General features: G+C 44.3%; 1 protein-coding gene across 6 annotated transcripts in view; it reads right to left on the bottom strand.

Moving 5' to 3' along the window:
• LOC143281307 (lysosomal-trafficking regulator-like) overlaps positions 1 to 14,041 on the bottom strand; it is a 190,077-nt gene that overhangs the window by 41,568 nt on the left and 134,468 nt on the right. For all 6 annotated transcript variants that reach the window (XR_013055116.1, XR_013055117.1, XM_076586488.1 and 3 more), the window contains exons 29-36: positions 13,871 to 13,956; positions 12,851 to 13,003; positions 11,477 to 11,878; positions 10,413 to 10,546; positions 6,539 to 6,610; positions 5,004 to 5,135; positions 2,857 to 3,030; positions 1,074 to 1,150 (exon numbers count right to left, since the gene is read on the bottom strand). Coding sequence is in view for 4 of the 6 variants with exons in the window: in XM_076586488.1 (XP_076442603.1) it covers positions 1,074 to 1,150; positions 2,857 to 3,030; positions 5,004 to 5,135; positions 6,539 to 6,610; positions 10,413 to 10,546; positions 11,477 to 11,878; positions 12,851 to 13,003; positions 13,871 to 13,956 (1,230 nt within the window). In the remaining 2 variants the exon portion in view is untranslated. The remainder of the gene's footprint in view (positions 1 to 1,073; positions 1,151 to 2,856; positions 3,031 to 5,003; positions 5,136 to 6,538; positions 6,611 to 10,412; positions 10,547 to 11,476; positions 11,879 to 12,850; positions 13,004 to 13,870; positions 13,957 to 14,041) is intronic.

Here is a 14,041-nt window from a genome sequence, read left to right as displayed (position 1 = left end):
CAATCATGCCCGCACTCTGGATAACCATGGAACAACAACAATTATGCCCGCACTCTGGATAACTTTGGTACAACAATCATGCCCGCACTCTGGATAACCACAGTACAACAACAATCATGCCCACACTCTGGATAACTATGGTACCATAAATCATTGTTTTGCCTTGCCAGAAATATGCTGCAACAAACATCCTGATGGCAGTGACAAGTTATGAGAGACCAGTGACTGTTTGCATCGCCTCCTCAAACTGGCCCCGCACTTTGGATAACCATGGTACAACCGCCATCAATTATCACTTTACCTTGCCAGAAACCTGCTGCAACAAACATCCTGACAGCGATGACAACAAGTTATGAGAAAATCTATGCACTGTTTCCTTGAAATCCCTGGACAATTTGCAAAATTTTTATGAATATTTGCACAGAATCAATATCTGCGTAAAATCTATGAATATTTGCATAAACCTAAGACCATCTGACAATCAGTTTCAGCCTCAGTTTCAAGGTGGCAGAGTATGTGGACTGATCCATACACACTACACCACATCCGTTGTATAAAAAAAGAAAAAGAAAAAAAAAGCAGCAGATGCCCATTTTCATCATAAACCCAATGCACTGATCAGGACTTGAGCCTGAAATAAAAGATCCGAAAGTGACTCAATGTATGATATTGTATGATAGTCATATCCAACTATGACCATCAGAACAGCAGAGGAGGCAACTGCTGCCCTGACTATCTAGAATTTCATTATGGTTGAATGTGTTTTGCCCAAATTACATTCCCACTCTCTCAGCCAAGAGGGCTTTGGGACAGTCACACCGAGCTGGTCCTCAAAGACAAACTTGTGCCCATACGGCTGCATCACTAAGAGCTAGTGCAATCTTGCCTCCTAGTTTGAGTCACAGTCCTTCACAAAAGACTAGGCTGTAAGAAACTACTGATCACACAGCTTTCACTTTGCTGTTGGTCCAACTCTCAGCTGATATCAGTCTCTGACACAAGCTGAGCACTGAGTGACTCAGCTTGCACTGAAACAGGTGATGACAGGGCAGGTGAGAGAAGAGACCATGTACCTGTCCTGATGCATGGTACGCCTGGCTCGCCAGCTCTGTTGATCTCGGCTGAGGCGGAACTCAACGCTTTTCTTCTGCTGAACAGTGGAAGCAAGTCACACACACACACACACAAGCATGCTCTCACACACACACACACAAGAGCATGCTCACACACACACACACAAGCATGCTCACACACACACACACACACACACATACACACACACACACACACACACATGCTATGACTGTAGATTAACCGTTCTAAATGTACATTAAAATTCACATACACATCAATGAAGTCTTACCTTTCTAACTGTGTCACGTACACAACACAACAACACACACACACACACACTTTTGAATATGCTTAAATGAACCTTAAGAAACTATTCTGTTCATTTATTCAAAAAAAGGACCAAACAATCAAGATGTTCTAGACCTGCAAAAACCATCAGTCAAGGAACCGTGTACAGAGAAAGGAGACGTGATAGACAGAGGAAGAGATGGGAGGATCACATCAAGGAGTGGACAAACATGCTTCTCATCAGCACGCTGGGGACAGCCAAGGTCTGGATCAAATGGAGGGATCTTGTCAGAAAGTCATCAGTGGTGGCGCCCTTACAACTGAAATGGCCTAGCCAGACAGGCTATGGAGTTAAGTAATAATGATCATGGACATATTTTGGGTGGAATGGATCTTTATCTTTTCTCTTTATTTGACAATTTATTTAAACTTATTTATTTATTCACAGTACCCAGAGTGCTAATTCTTTTTTTTTTTTATCATCGTGTATTTTTCATTTCTGTTCACCTTTTCCTCATGCTTCATCGATTTCATCCCCTTTTCATTTCTTCTGTATGCACCTGTGCAAATTGTGTGTTGTAAAAAATGGAAATTGAATGAACAGAACACACACACACAAAGAAAATCTGAAGCATGTCAGGTGAAGCAGTGTCCACCATCACTCTACCAACAGATCACGTCTGTCCACACTTGACATACCACTGTTCCAAGACACACAACATTCTTCCACTCCACTGGACCTATCTTTGTCTGTATATCTTTGACCTCATCAGTGCTGACATTTCCTCAAGAACCCTCTCCACTCTTCCTCCGTTACTCTTCCTCTGTTACCTTCTGAAAATTCTGCATTTCATTAACTCACTCAGTACGGCCAGTCCTCTCTTCTCCTCTACACAGACCCCTCGGATGTCCAGTGGGTGTCTCAATGACCCAACCTTTAGCTTCCGTCGACAGAATTATGGTATTCTTTGTCAACATTCACGTCTTCAGTATAAGAGCCTTCCGCTTACAATATTTTGATGATGGTAATTGGGGTGAAATGCTGTTAACGTCGTCTCTTTCGCCGTCCGTATGGAAAGAGTTTAAACAACCAAAGGTGAATGCTCTCTCCTCTTTGCTGCTCCTCATATCTGGAACAACTTTCCACATCATATCCGTCGATCTGACTCCGTCTCTTTCACTTTTCATTAAAAACTCATCTGTGAGTGTTCTTTGTTTCTTCGGTCTTCAACACTCCACATGCCTGCCAACTCACTTTGCATGTATGAGAAATGAGAGGAGGGGGCGCAGGGGGGCAAGGAGAGAGGAGTTCATGCGATTTGCAACTTTCGTGTAAAACACACTGAACTCTTAGAGGGAAAGGGTCCAATTCAAATGTACATTAGCAGCAGTAGTAGTAGCAGCAGTAGTAGTTCAGTATTTAGAAATGGTCAGTCACAAACAGCTGACATGCTTCTCTAACACATACAAAAGAGTGGACACCCAGCCCCGCACCTCTTTCAGGGTGTCTGCCTGGTCAGGTGTGCTGGGCAGGTCCGGCGAGGTGATGTTACAGCCGCACTGACGCAGCAGGGTCAGGAACACCAGCACCAGGTCACGCTGGTTGGGGTTCAGCCAGTCACGCCACACAGACAACAGGTCATGCACGTGCAGCCCCAGCTCCGTGCTCTGCACACACACAAACACGCATACACACACACGCATGCACGCCGACACACACATCGCGCACACGCACACACACACACAAACACGGACACGCACGTACACATACAAAATCACACACACACACACACACACTCTTTTTTTTTGCTGCTCCATCATGTGCACCGTTTCTGTAATATTCCTCCCACGCTGCCCATTCCCAGTCCCCCATCACAACCACACCCGGGTTAATCTATGGCAGTCCCAGCATCAGCAGTCCACACATAACTATCAGCATTTTGATCACCAGGAGGCCACACACCAGAGGAGACCCTGCAATGCTGCTGAGTCACTTCCGTGGTGTTCAGTCGTGCCTGTTGTGATTTAGCATACACAGGACACCACCAACAAAGCCCCACACTGAATAGCTCAGCTACTGAGCCAGGTCAAATGAGCATCCCCTTCGTGTTGGAGACTGCCACCAGGTCCCTCCAACAACAGTCCTCTATGAATCTGCCAACACCAAAGACTATGACAGGACTCACCCCAAGCATAGAAGTGAAGAGGGATCAAAACCGAGGTCACCATAAGAGCAGGGCATGAAAGCCACAGAAGCAGCAACCATTTCTGACTCACTTGTGTAAACAGAGTGAGTATATGTTTTAACCAAGTGTTCGGTTGTCTGTGTGTGTGTGAGTGTGTGTGTGTGTCCGTGTGTCTGTGTGTCCGTGGTAAACTTTAACATTGACATTTTCTCTGCAAATACTTTGTCAGTTGACACCAAATTTGGCATAAAAATAGGAAAAATTCAGTTCTTTCCAGTCATCTTGTTTAAAACAATATTGCGCCTCTGGGATGGGCACAAAAAATGAAAAAGAAGCCTAATTATATGCAAACTGCATTTACTGGTATATTTATATTTTTTGTATTCTCTAAACTTGGCACTTTGACCTCTTATTCTGACACAACAACAAGAGCAGTCATTATTATCATTTTTTGTTCAAACAGGAACTTCTTTTGCTAAGCATGGAAGTTTTATTTATTTTGCAAACGTTTTGGTGCAGATAGTAAAAAAGGGAAATTACTCTGTAATTAATGCTAGGGGACTTAATTTATCACAAGTGAGTCTTGAAGGCCTTGCCTCTCTTGTTTTTTTTTTGTCCACTGTAGGTTTGGGACCACATGACAACCATCTTCATCATTATTGCTTGTTGTCTGACCAACTCCCAAGACCTGGCCATGTCTAAGCACACCACCTGATACACTTCCAAGACAGGCTCTTAACTGGACACCAAAGTGCCAGGGAGACAAACTGAGAAATGTCGCAGAACAGTCAATAGGAATTGAAGGAGAATGGCTCTACCTGTGGGGGAAGCTAGCTAAGACAGCACAAGACAGGCAGCAGTGAAGCTCTCCTGTTGCAACCTTAAAGCTGAATTTGAATTTGTGTTGCGATGTTTTATTTTACAATAAAGATGCTAATTTTACTGTTGTAATTGATGTTTCTATGCTAGTAACTGATATTTCCATGCCAATAGTTGATGTTTTTATGCATTGTTTGTTTTATTAACCATGGTTGCGTGTTTTACAGCTAGGTACTATTTCACACTGACTTCACCTCCATATTTGTTCAGTATGTTGTGCAAGTGTATATGCAAAAAAATTGTGCACGAGTACAGGTAGTGTGTGTGTGTGTGTGTGTGTGTGTGTGTGTGTGTGTGTGTGTGCACGCTCGTGCGCATGTATGTGTGTGTGTGTGTGAGTAAAAAAAAAAAATGAAAAGGATAAAATAATCATGCTCGCTTTGCTGTGACTTTGTTGTGTGTTATATTGTTGCATATACTGTATGCTGAATTCGACTGTTCTGCTTGTAATCTGTATGTATCACAGAATTCACTGCAGTTCATTTCTCTTTCTGAGATAATAAAGTTAGACTGATTCTGAGGGCACACAGAGTGAGTGAGTGAGCCTGAAGCACAGCTGATCCAGGCATAACGTACCACGTGCTGTCCCCCAGCCAGAAGACGCACCACCTCCCTCCCACAACTCTCCCCCATCAGGTAGGACACGGTGAAGATCCGCTGGTCAAACTCCATCCTGGGGCTCATCATGCAGGTCAGCAGCCGGCCACACTGGAACAATACCACAGGCACATGTCATCATGCATGCTTTTTTTTTTTTCAAACTGTTTTTATTAAACTTGTATGTTTGGCAGTCTGTCTCTCTATTATCAATCATCATCCAACAAATAAATTTCTCTTGGCCAAGTGATGACCAAAGTTTCAGTTTCTCAAGGAGGCATTACTGTGTTCGGACAATCCCATGTACACTACACTACATCCGCTAGGTAGATACCTGACCAGCAGCTTAACCCAATGCACTTGGTCAGGCCATGAGAGCGCGCATATATGTTTGTGTACCTGCTGGAGTGGGTTTCTTCTCTACAATTTTGCCAGAGAACAATCCTTCTGTTGTTGTGGCTTCTTTTTCAATATGCTATGTGTGTGCTGCACACGGGACCTCAGTTCCTCATCCAAATGACTAGATGCTAAGTTTGATATTTCCAGTCAAACCTGGAAGAAAGGCTGATGAGTGTCTTAACCCTTCTGTCACCACCCTCCCGTCCACATTGTGGTGTGAAGACAGGCCTCTTGTCAAGCCTTCGTCTTCCACACCTAGGCTAGGCTTTGGTCAAAGGTTTGAGGCGTTAAGACTCCGAATCAAAGTAATCAAGTGTTGACCGATTAATTATTCGACATCCCATTGCACCACTGCAGATCCATGCGATTAAAGTTGCATGGATATCTACATCATGACATCATTTTCTTGTGAGGGTTAAAGCCTTGAGAAGTTCAACCAATCATAAAACACATTACTCTGAGATCAATGCTGAACTCTGAGCCAAACAATATCATTCAACAATCATCAAACGCATTAATCTTCAATAGAATAAGCCAGGAATAAACGCAAGAGTCATGTACAACCGGCTTAGTGAATTTCAGCACACTTATTTGGTGAGGATCCATTCATTCACACAGACTGCTGACACAGAATACACAAAACTTCACACCCCCACTCCAAAATGATCTATGTCAGTCTTTCTTTTCAATACAGAAAAGCAGTACCAAGCACAAAGGTCTTGTGATAAACACAACAAAATAACAGAGCACTCTCTGGAAGCAGTGACAATCTTTCAGTGCTGCTCCTACTGAATTCCCCCCACCCTCCCCCACCCTGACATACTGACTTAATTACTTCTGTTTCTTCAGGACCTTTTTCACACTTTGATTTAACTGAATGATGGAGGGGGTGGAGGAAAAAACAAAAACAATGCTACAGACATTGCTAGCCATTTCTGTTTCTTTCTTCTTTTGCTTAAACACTGCCATAATATTGTTCTTCTTTTCTTTTCTTTTTTCAAATTTAATTTTCAATTATTCTTTGCTTACAGACTGATTTTTTTTTTAATAACTTTATTTTATGGCTATCCACTGTTGGTTTTATCTAAAAAAAGGGAAGTAAGGGACATGATTACCTGCACCCGCAAGACATCTCTTGCACTGAACATGATGGGGTTACGTGCTCTTTTGTGGTACTGGTCTTTTGACTGCACACAGAGAGAGAGAGAAAGACAAAATATATCAAAGAAAATAATGCATACTTCATAAATCTTACATAACACAAGAACACAAATATTTTTATGCTCCAATACAACTGCAGATGTATAAAGCATATTATGCATGCATACATGCAGTCTCCAATACAGAAACTACCGCAACTGACAGCTACAAAATCCTCATCTGGTGTGTCAAGAATGTCCACAATGAAGATAGAGATAATTTGAGCACAAAATGGGGAGTTCGTATTATACTCCCAGTTTGGTTCAATATACTTACCATGTCAAACTGATGCAAACCAGGCATATCTGTTTGCTCTTCTTGGCCAAAATTTATCATGGCAACTCAGTGATACTACATCTCACCATTAGACCGTCGTCTGCTAGCCAATGAAATGCCATGTCCAGCAGTAGGTAAACAATCATTCCAATGGTCAGCAAAGAAACGTCCCATGTGAACATGGCAAGAACCGTGGGGACGGACAGGCGAGCATTTGAGATTGACATGGTAAGTATATTCAACTAAGCTGGAAGTATTTTGGTGTCACTAACAAATAGTAAAGAGTGGTAACTCTCTCCATTACACAAGGTACACAACTTCAAGTCAGTGATGCTTACACTACCGATTCAGCTAGCACACAGGTAAATAAAAGGTACATTGGAACAAACCCAGACACTTCCTCAAAAAGGAAGCGCCGGGCCTGTCCTTATACCAATCATTTGACATGTGCACACAGCAGCAAAGACAGTCTTGAATAAAAAGCTAATTTGTGTTTGCACTTTTCTTCTGTCTTTGCTGCTGTGTGCACATGTTGTCCCTAAGAAGTCGGAGGTTTGGCTTAGGGAGAGAGTGCCATTTCCCTTTTGTTGCGACAATCCCTGTTGTGTGCACAGCTCCCGAAATCTTGATGTGTGAATTGTACACAGGGCCTGCAACTGTGCCAAGTGAGTCAGGTGAGTAGGTACCTACCTAGAGGAACTGAACTCTGAACTGAACCTGGAAACCCCTCCCCCCTCCCACCCCACTGTCGGCAGAGGATGGGGTGCACTGGAATGACCACACAGAAGGGCAGAGAACTGGGTTACTCAGTCCATCCAAATGAATCTCAGGTACCTGTATGATGCTGGATGAATGAGGATCTGGACTTGCACAACCTGAAGGTTTGAAGCAGTGGCACATCGCACAGGTGAATGGTCTCTCAAACGCCTGCCTGAGAGTCCACAAGAATGTGGCCCTGTTGAGGGGGACAAATCCAGGATTGGTCACCACCCTCTCGGGACCTTTAGAATCTCCAGCAGGCGTCTCCAAGCCTTAAAGAAGCTGTGAGATATCCCCATCGTCGAAATGCTGTCATACTCTTCTAACTTCGGTACATAAGAAAGAGGAGTGGGGGAATCTTCTGCCCAAAACAGCGTGCACCCCAATATATCCCCAACATAACCCAGTCATCAAGTCCCACTTCGCGCAACTGTTGTGCGTGGGAGAGAAGCCCTACTGCTGGGGCTGAACAACTGGAGGGTCTGAAATGTGTCAGAGTCAACGGGCGTGTAAATAGGCCCCCTGTTTGTGCAGGGGACAGAGACCCAAGAGAGAGTGCTGCTGGGTGGGAACTGACCATGAGGCAGCCTTTTTTCCCCCTGGGTTGTTAGAGAGATAGATGACGGCGCCCCTTCTCGGAAGCACAGAGTTGATGTGCTGGCTGGTAGTAGCGTTAACTGTCAGGCGCACAGCCATTCTGTCACCCAAAGTAGTCAGCCATGGATGGCTGAAGAGTTAATGAAGCTCAAGAGAAGAAAACTCCGAACCACACAGGAGTCCATGCTCATCCCACACGTGACTGGCCCTGTTCACCAGTGGTCAGAGTTCGAGGCCCCATTTCAGTACGGTGTTGTCCTTGGAAAAGGCATTTAACTCCTATTTTCCTCACTCCACCTAGGTGTGAATGGGTACCCGACTTCCATCGGGGAGATTAAAGGAGCGGAAGGAGAGGGTTGGGTCCTGCCTTCCTATGCTGAACCACAGACACATAGTGAATGTGAATTCATTGCCCTTACAGCCATAAAAAGCTAAGCGTGCATAAACCTTTTCTGCCTAAACATAAAGAGAGAGGACAGGTTGAAGATAAAACACTGAGGTGCGTGGAGGTGGTTGAGACAGGTGGTGTGTGGAGGTGGTGGAGACAGGTGGTGTGTGGAGGTGGTGGAGAGAGGACAGGTGGTGTGTGGAGGTGGTGGAGACAGGAGGTGTGTGGAGGTGGTGGAGAGAGGAGGTGTGTGGAGGTGGTGGAGAGAGGAGGTGTGTGGAGGTGGTGGAGACAGGAGGTGTGTGGAGGTGGTGGAGACAGGAGGTGTGTGGAGGTGGTGTAGAGAGGACAGGTTGAAGATAAAACACTGAGGTGTGTGGAGGTGGTGGAGACAGGAGGTGTGTGGAGGTGGTGGAGACAGGTGTGTGGAGGTGGTGGAGAGATGAGGTGTGTGGAGGTGGTGGAGACAGGAGGTGTGTGGAGGTGGTGGAGACAGGTGTGTGGAGGTGGTGGAGAGATGAGGTGTGTGGAGGTGGTGGAGACAGGAGGTGTGTGGAGGTGGTGTAGAGAGGAGGTGTGTGGAGGTGGTGGAGAGAGGTGTGTGGAGGTGGTGGAGACAGGAGGTGTGTGGAGGTGGTGGAGAGAGGACAGGTTGAAGATAAAACACTGAGGTGTGTGGAGGTGGTGGAGAGAGGAGGTGTGTGGAGGTGGTGGAGAGAGGACAGGTTGAAGATAAAACACTGAGGTGTGTGGAGGTGGTGGAGACAGGAGGTGTGTGGAGGTGGTGGAGACAGGTGTGTGGAGGTGGTGGAGAGAGGAGGTGTGTGGAGGTGGTGGAGACAGGAGGTGTGTGGAGGTGGTGGAGAGAGAACAGGTTGAAGACGAAAAGCTGAGGTGTGTGGAGGTGATGGAGAGAACAGGGTGAAGATAAAACACTGAGGTGTGTGGAGGTGGTGGAGAGAGAACAGGTTGAAGATAAAACACTGAGGTGTGTGGAGGTGGTGGAGAGAGGACAGGTTGAAGATAAAACACTGAGGTGTGTGGAGGTGGTGGAGAAAGGAGGTGTGTAGAGGTGGTGGAGAGAGGACAAGACAAGACAAGACAAGACAAAATCTTTATTAACGAGGGTAATAGATAAGCAAGTAACATGCTTTTTTACATCCAGCCCTCGCCCTAAAGAGGGAATAAAGCTAGAAAAAGCAAAAATGAGCACAAAATCAAAACACAATCAAAATATACCATTATTTCACCATTCAAAGCCATTCCACAAAAGGAAGAAGAAGAGAAGAAAAGAAAACAAAATCAGGGAATACACACACACACACACACACACACAAATGCACCTACTCAAGAGAGAGTGAGAGGGAACCCACAAATTGTCAAAAGCAATGTTGGATTTCAGGTGACGTCAATTTTTGTGAATAGGTACATTTTTAGATTTTGCTTAAAGTTGTTGTGGTTAGTAATATTTTTTAAACGTGATGGCAAATTATTCCAGTATGTTCCCCCGCTGTATGTTAGGCTGAACTTAAAAAGATCAAGATTTGGACGAGGTATATGCAACTTATGTACATGTCTTATGTTATTTACTGGGAAGTTATTTATAATTGAAGGTGGTGCGTAGCCGCTTACTATTTTGTGCGTAAAAACAGCCTTATTATATTCTAGTTTTAGCTCCAGTGGGAGGATATCAAGAGGAGGTGTGTGGAGGTGGTGGAGAGAGGACAGGTTGAAGATAAAACACTGAAGTGTGCAGAGGTGGTTCTCACCACAGTGAGGGCCAGGGCCTGGTAGACAGTGGTGAACAGGTGCTTCAGGAACCGGTCATCCAGACTGGCAATGCTGGGCTCCGCCAGAAAGTTCAGAGTGTGCTGCAAGACTGGCTTCACTTTGGTCTGACGCTCTGCGCACAAATGGGTTTGGAATCACCTTATTTGCCTTTTTTTTTTTTTTTTCGTTTACATTCATATCTACGATTAATCATATGCTGACTGAACATTTTGTTTATAAGCATTACTATCAGAAGTTATATGTTATTTTGGTGTGTTTTTTCTACAAGCATAACTATGATTAATCATATGCTGACTGAACATTTTGTTTATAAGCATTACTATCAGAAGTTATGTTATTTTGGTGTTTTTTTCTACAAGCATAACTATGATCAACTTATATGCTATCTTAATATACTGGGTTTTTTTTACAAGCATGAATATGATTACTCTAAGATGTAACAGCAATAAACAACTCCCTCTATGTTTGATGCCAGAATGAATACCATCTTTTCGATAACACTGATTAATATAACAAATAACACTGCATTCACAGTTGGGCTGGGTTGCGTAAGAAATCTTAACAATGCCAAGTTTACTTGTGAAAATTCTTAATGCTGGGCAAATTCAGCTGTTAACAAAGTTAGCTAATACCAAGAAAAGACACAAAAGAATGAAAAAAAAAAGTGCTCATGACATCTGCACTGGTTGGTCATGAAAGTTTTATGCTGTTGATTTATATGACATCAAACTTTTATGTATCAAACTATCATATATTAACAATATTTCTTTAGTTAGGATAATTCTGGTTTATGGATAATCGTGTGTTTTAAGTTTGAGCACAGTATAAGCTGTAAGCTTGTTACTGCTTTGTGTTTCACAAACATCTATTTTGCACTTCATGAGTTCTGATTAAAGATTTATTCAAACCAAACTTAGCGCTGCCAAAACAGCTCGCATTACACCAGCCCTGCTCTACAGCAACCCCCCCCCCCACACACACACAAACACATACAAATAAACACACACACACACACAAACACACACACTACAACATAACCCACCCTGGAACACAGCGAGGTCCACAGCCATCACCAGGAACTTCTTGAAGCGCTCCAGCAGCTCCGATTGAGTGAGGCAGCTGTACTCCAGCTTCTTCTTCCGCCCGAAAAGCCGCTGCAGCAACGTCTGCTTCCCGTCCTCAGAGGTGGACCGCTGGAACGCATGGCTTCCCCCGCTGGACGTGTCGTCACTGGATCTCTCCACCATGGCGTACAGACTGTCGGCGTTGGACAGGAAGGCGGCCAAGTGGGGGAGGGAGTGGACAGAGCGCAGCAGTGGGGGCTTGGTCAGACTGACCTGGGGCACGTTGACCTTCTTGCCGGGCTGGCCGGAGGACAGATGCGGAATGGAGGAAGCCGTCATGAGGCTGGAGGTGAAGGCTTTCATCGGGCTGGCAGATGTAGCTGCGGGGCATATCGTACATTCTCACACATTTCTATCGCTGTCAGTTGTAGTAGTGGTGGTGGTGGTGGTGTTGTAGTAGTAGTAGTAGTAATAGTAGAAGTAGTATTGTAGTAGTGGTGGTGGTGTTGTAGCAGTAGTATTGTAGTGGTGGTGGTGGTGTTGTAGTAGTAGTAGTAGTAGTAATAGTAGAAGTAGTACTAGTAGTGATATTATTACTATTTTTATTATCATGTTTCATTATTCTCCATCTTATCATCGTCATCATCATCATCATCATCACTATTATTACCATTATCATTATTATTATCTTTATTACTATCATCAACATGAAAGGAGTTTTCTAAAGCACTTTAGAGCTCTTTGTGATTTATAATAACCCTACAATGAACAAAAAGATTTCTTTTTAAACTGATGCATGAACAAAAACCAAACTAAAAATGGAACAATGCTCACTCTGTCTGAAGCACAAGGGCATGATCCCACCTCTCTCCACCAACAGAACAAACACATGTGCATGCCTACACTCTTGTAAACATATACACACAATCACGGAGAGGATCACAACTATGGGAGAAAAAGTTTGGAATTTTTTTTTTTTTTTTTAAGATGTGTTTCTGTTTGTTAAATTGTGTCTTTACTTCTGGTAAAACCCAGACTTTTTGCATATGTGTGACCCTCCATCACGGAATGAGTCACTTTGCACCTGACCAACTTTGCCGCTAGCGGCAATTTTAGGTGGGTGGGGGTCAGGTTGTCGATTTTCAGATTTTGACTTCATAGTAAACTTTAGGCTTTCTGTTATCTCATATTGAAGCAATTACTGTTCATTTTACGCTATATTTCTTGTGATATCCTCTGAGAAATTCTACATGCTAATATATTGTGTGTTGAAAGCGTGCAGAGCAGACACGGCACTCACAAGAAGCCAACCCCCCAGCCCCCTCCCACACACAGCTAGCCATGACCATCACCTCTGGACTCCAGGACCCCTGTGGACTGGGCGTTCAGCCAGCTGTTCGACGCCCGGCTCACGTCCAGACTGAGGGACTGGACACAGTCCAGTATCCGCACCACCATGGCAAACTGCAACGCCCTCGCTGTCTCTGCCCGCTTGACCCCGCTCTCTGCACCATCCACCCACAGGCACATGTGACAACAGAGACTGAAAGGTTTTGGTTTGTTTTTTTTTGCTTTCTGAATTTTTCACACACCACTATAATGCCATTAAAATGTAAAAGTTAACAATAAAATGAGAGAAAAACCCCCACTGAAATGACATTGGAAGATTTCAAAATAAAGTGCAGTGAGAGTTAACAGTTACCACTGCATTCTCTGGTGGTAGCATCTCAATAGTTTTCTTTTTTTCCTTTTCTGTCTGTTTCCTTGAGGTAATTATTCAACTCCAGTTTCAGTTTTTCAAGGGGGCATCACTGCATTCACACTAATCAATACAAGCTACACTGCATCTGCCAGGCAGATACCTGACCAGCGGCATAACCCAAAGCACAAGTCAGGCCTTGAGTGCAAGCACATATATCTGCATATCTAACAGAGTGGACTTGTACAGAAGTTATCTGGAGGACAACACCATGTCGCCACAGGTTCTTTTTCAGTTCTCAAGGCCTGACTAAGCACGTTGGGTTAAGCTGCTGGTCAGGCATCTGCTTGGCAGATGTGGTGTAGCGTATATGGATTTGTCCGAACGCAGTGACGCCTCCTTGAGCTACTGATACTGAAACTGAAACTCTTTCTCAGTGCACCAAGTTCGTGCTGCACAAGGGACCTCTATCATCCCATCCAAATGACCAGATGCTCTATTTGATTTTCCAGTCAAACTTACGAGAAAGAGCGAGACCAGAATTCGAACCCAGACCCTCACAGACAGTGTATTGGCAGGTAAGTGCCTTAACCAATATGCAACCTTTCTCCTAAGACTGCTTCCTGATCACTGCTTCACAGACAGTGGATGAACTAAGAACGGAGCACAGTACCTCCCCTGGTCTTCTCCTTGTCCTCCATGGCCTGAAGGATGGTGAACATGTACTCAACTTGCTGGTAATGAGCCACCCCACTCCAACTGAAACACACAGAATGTTCATATCAACACCAGTCCACCATGTTCTACCACCCAACTACCTGGCGTGCGTGCGTGCGTGTGTGTG

This window comes from Babylonia areolata, chromosome 4, assembly GCF_041734735.1.
Source record: "Babylonia areolata isolate BAREFJ2019XMU chromosome 4, ASM4173473v1, whole genome shotgun sequence".
Taxonomy (NCBI): Eukaryota; Metazoa; Mollusca; class Gastropoda; order Neogastropoda; family Buccinidae; genus Babylonia; species Babylonia areolata.
This window is presented reverse-complemented; position numbering and strand designations above follow the sequence as displayed.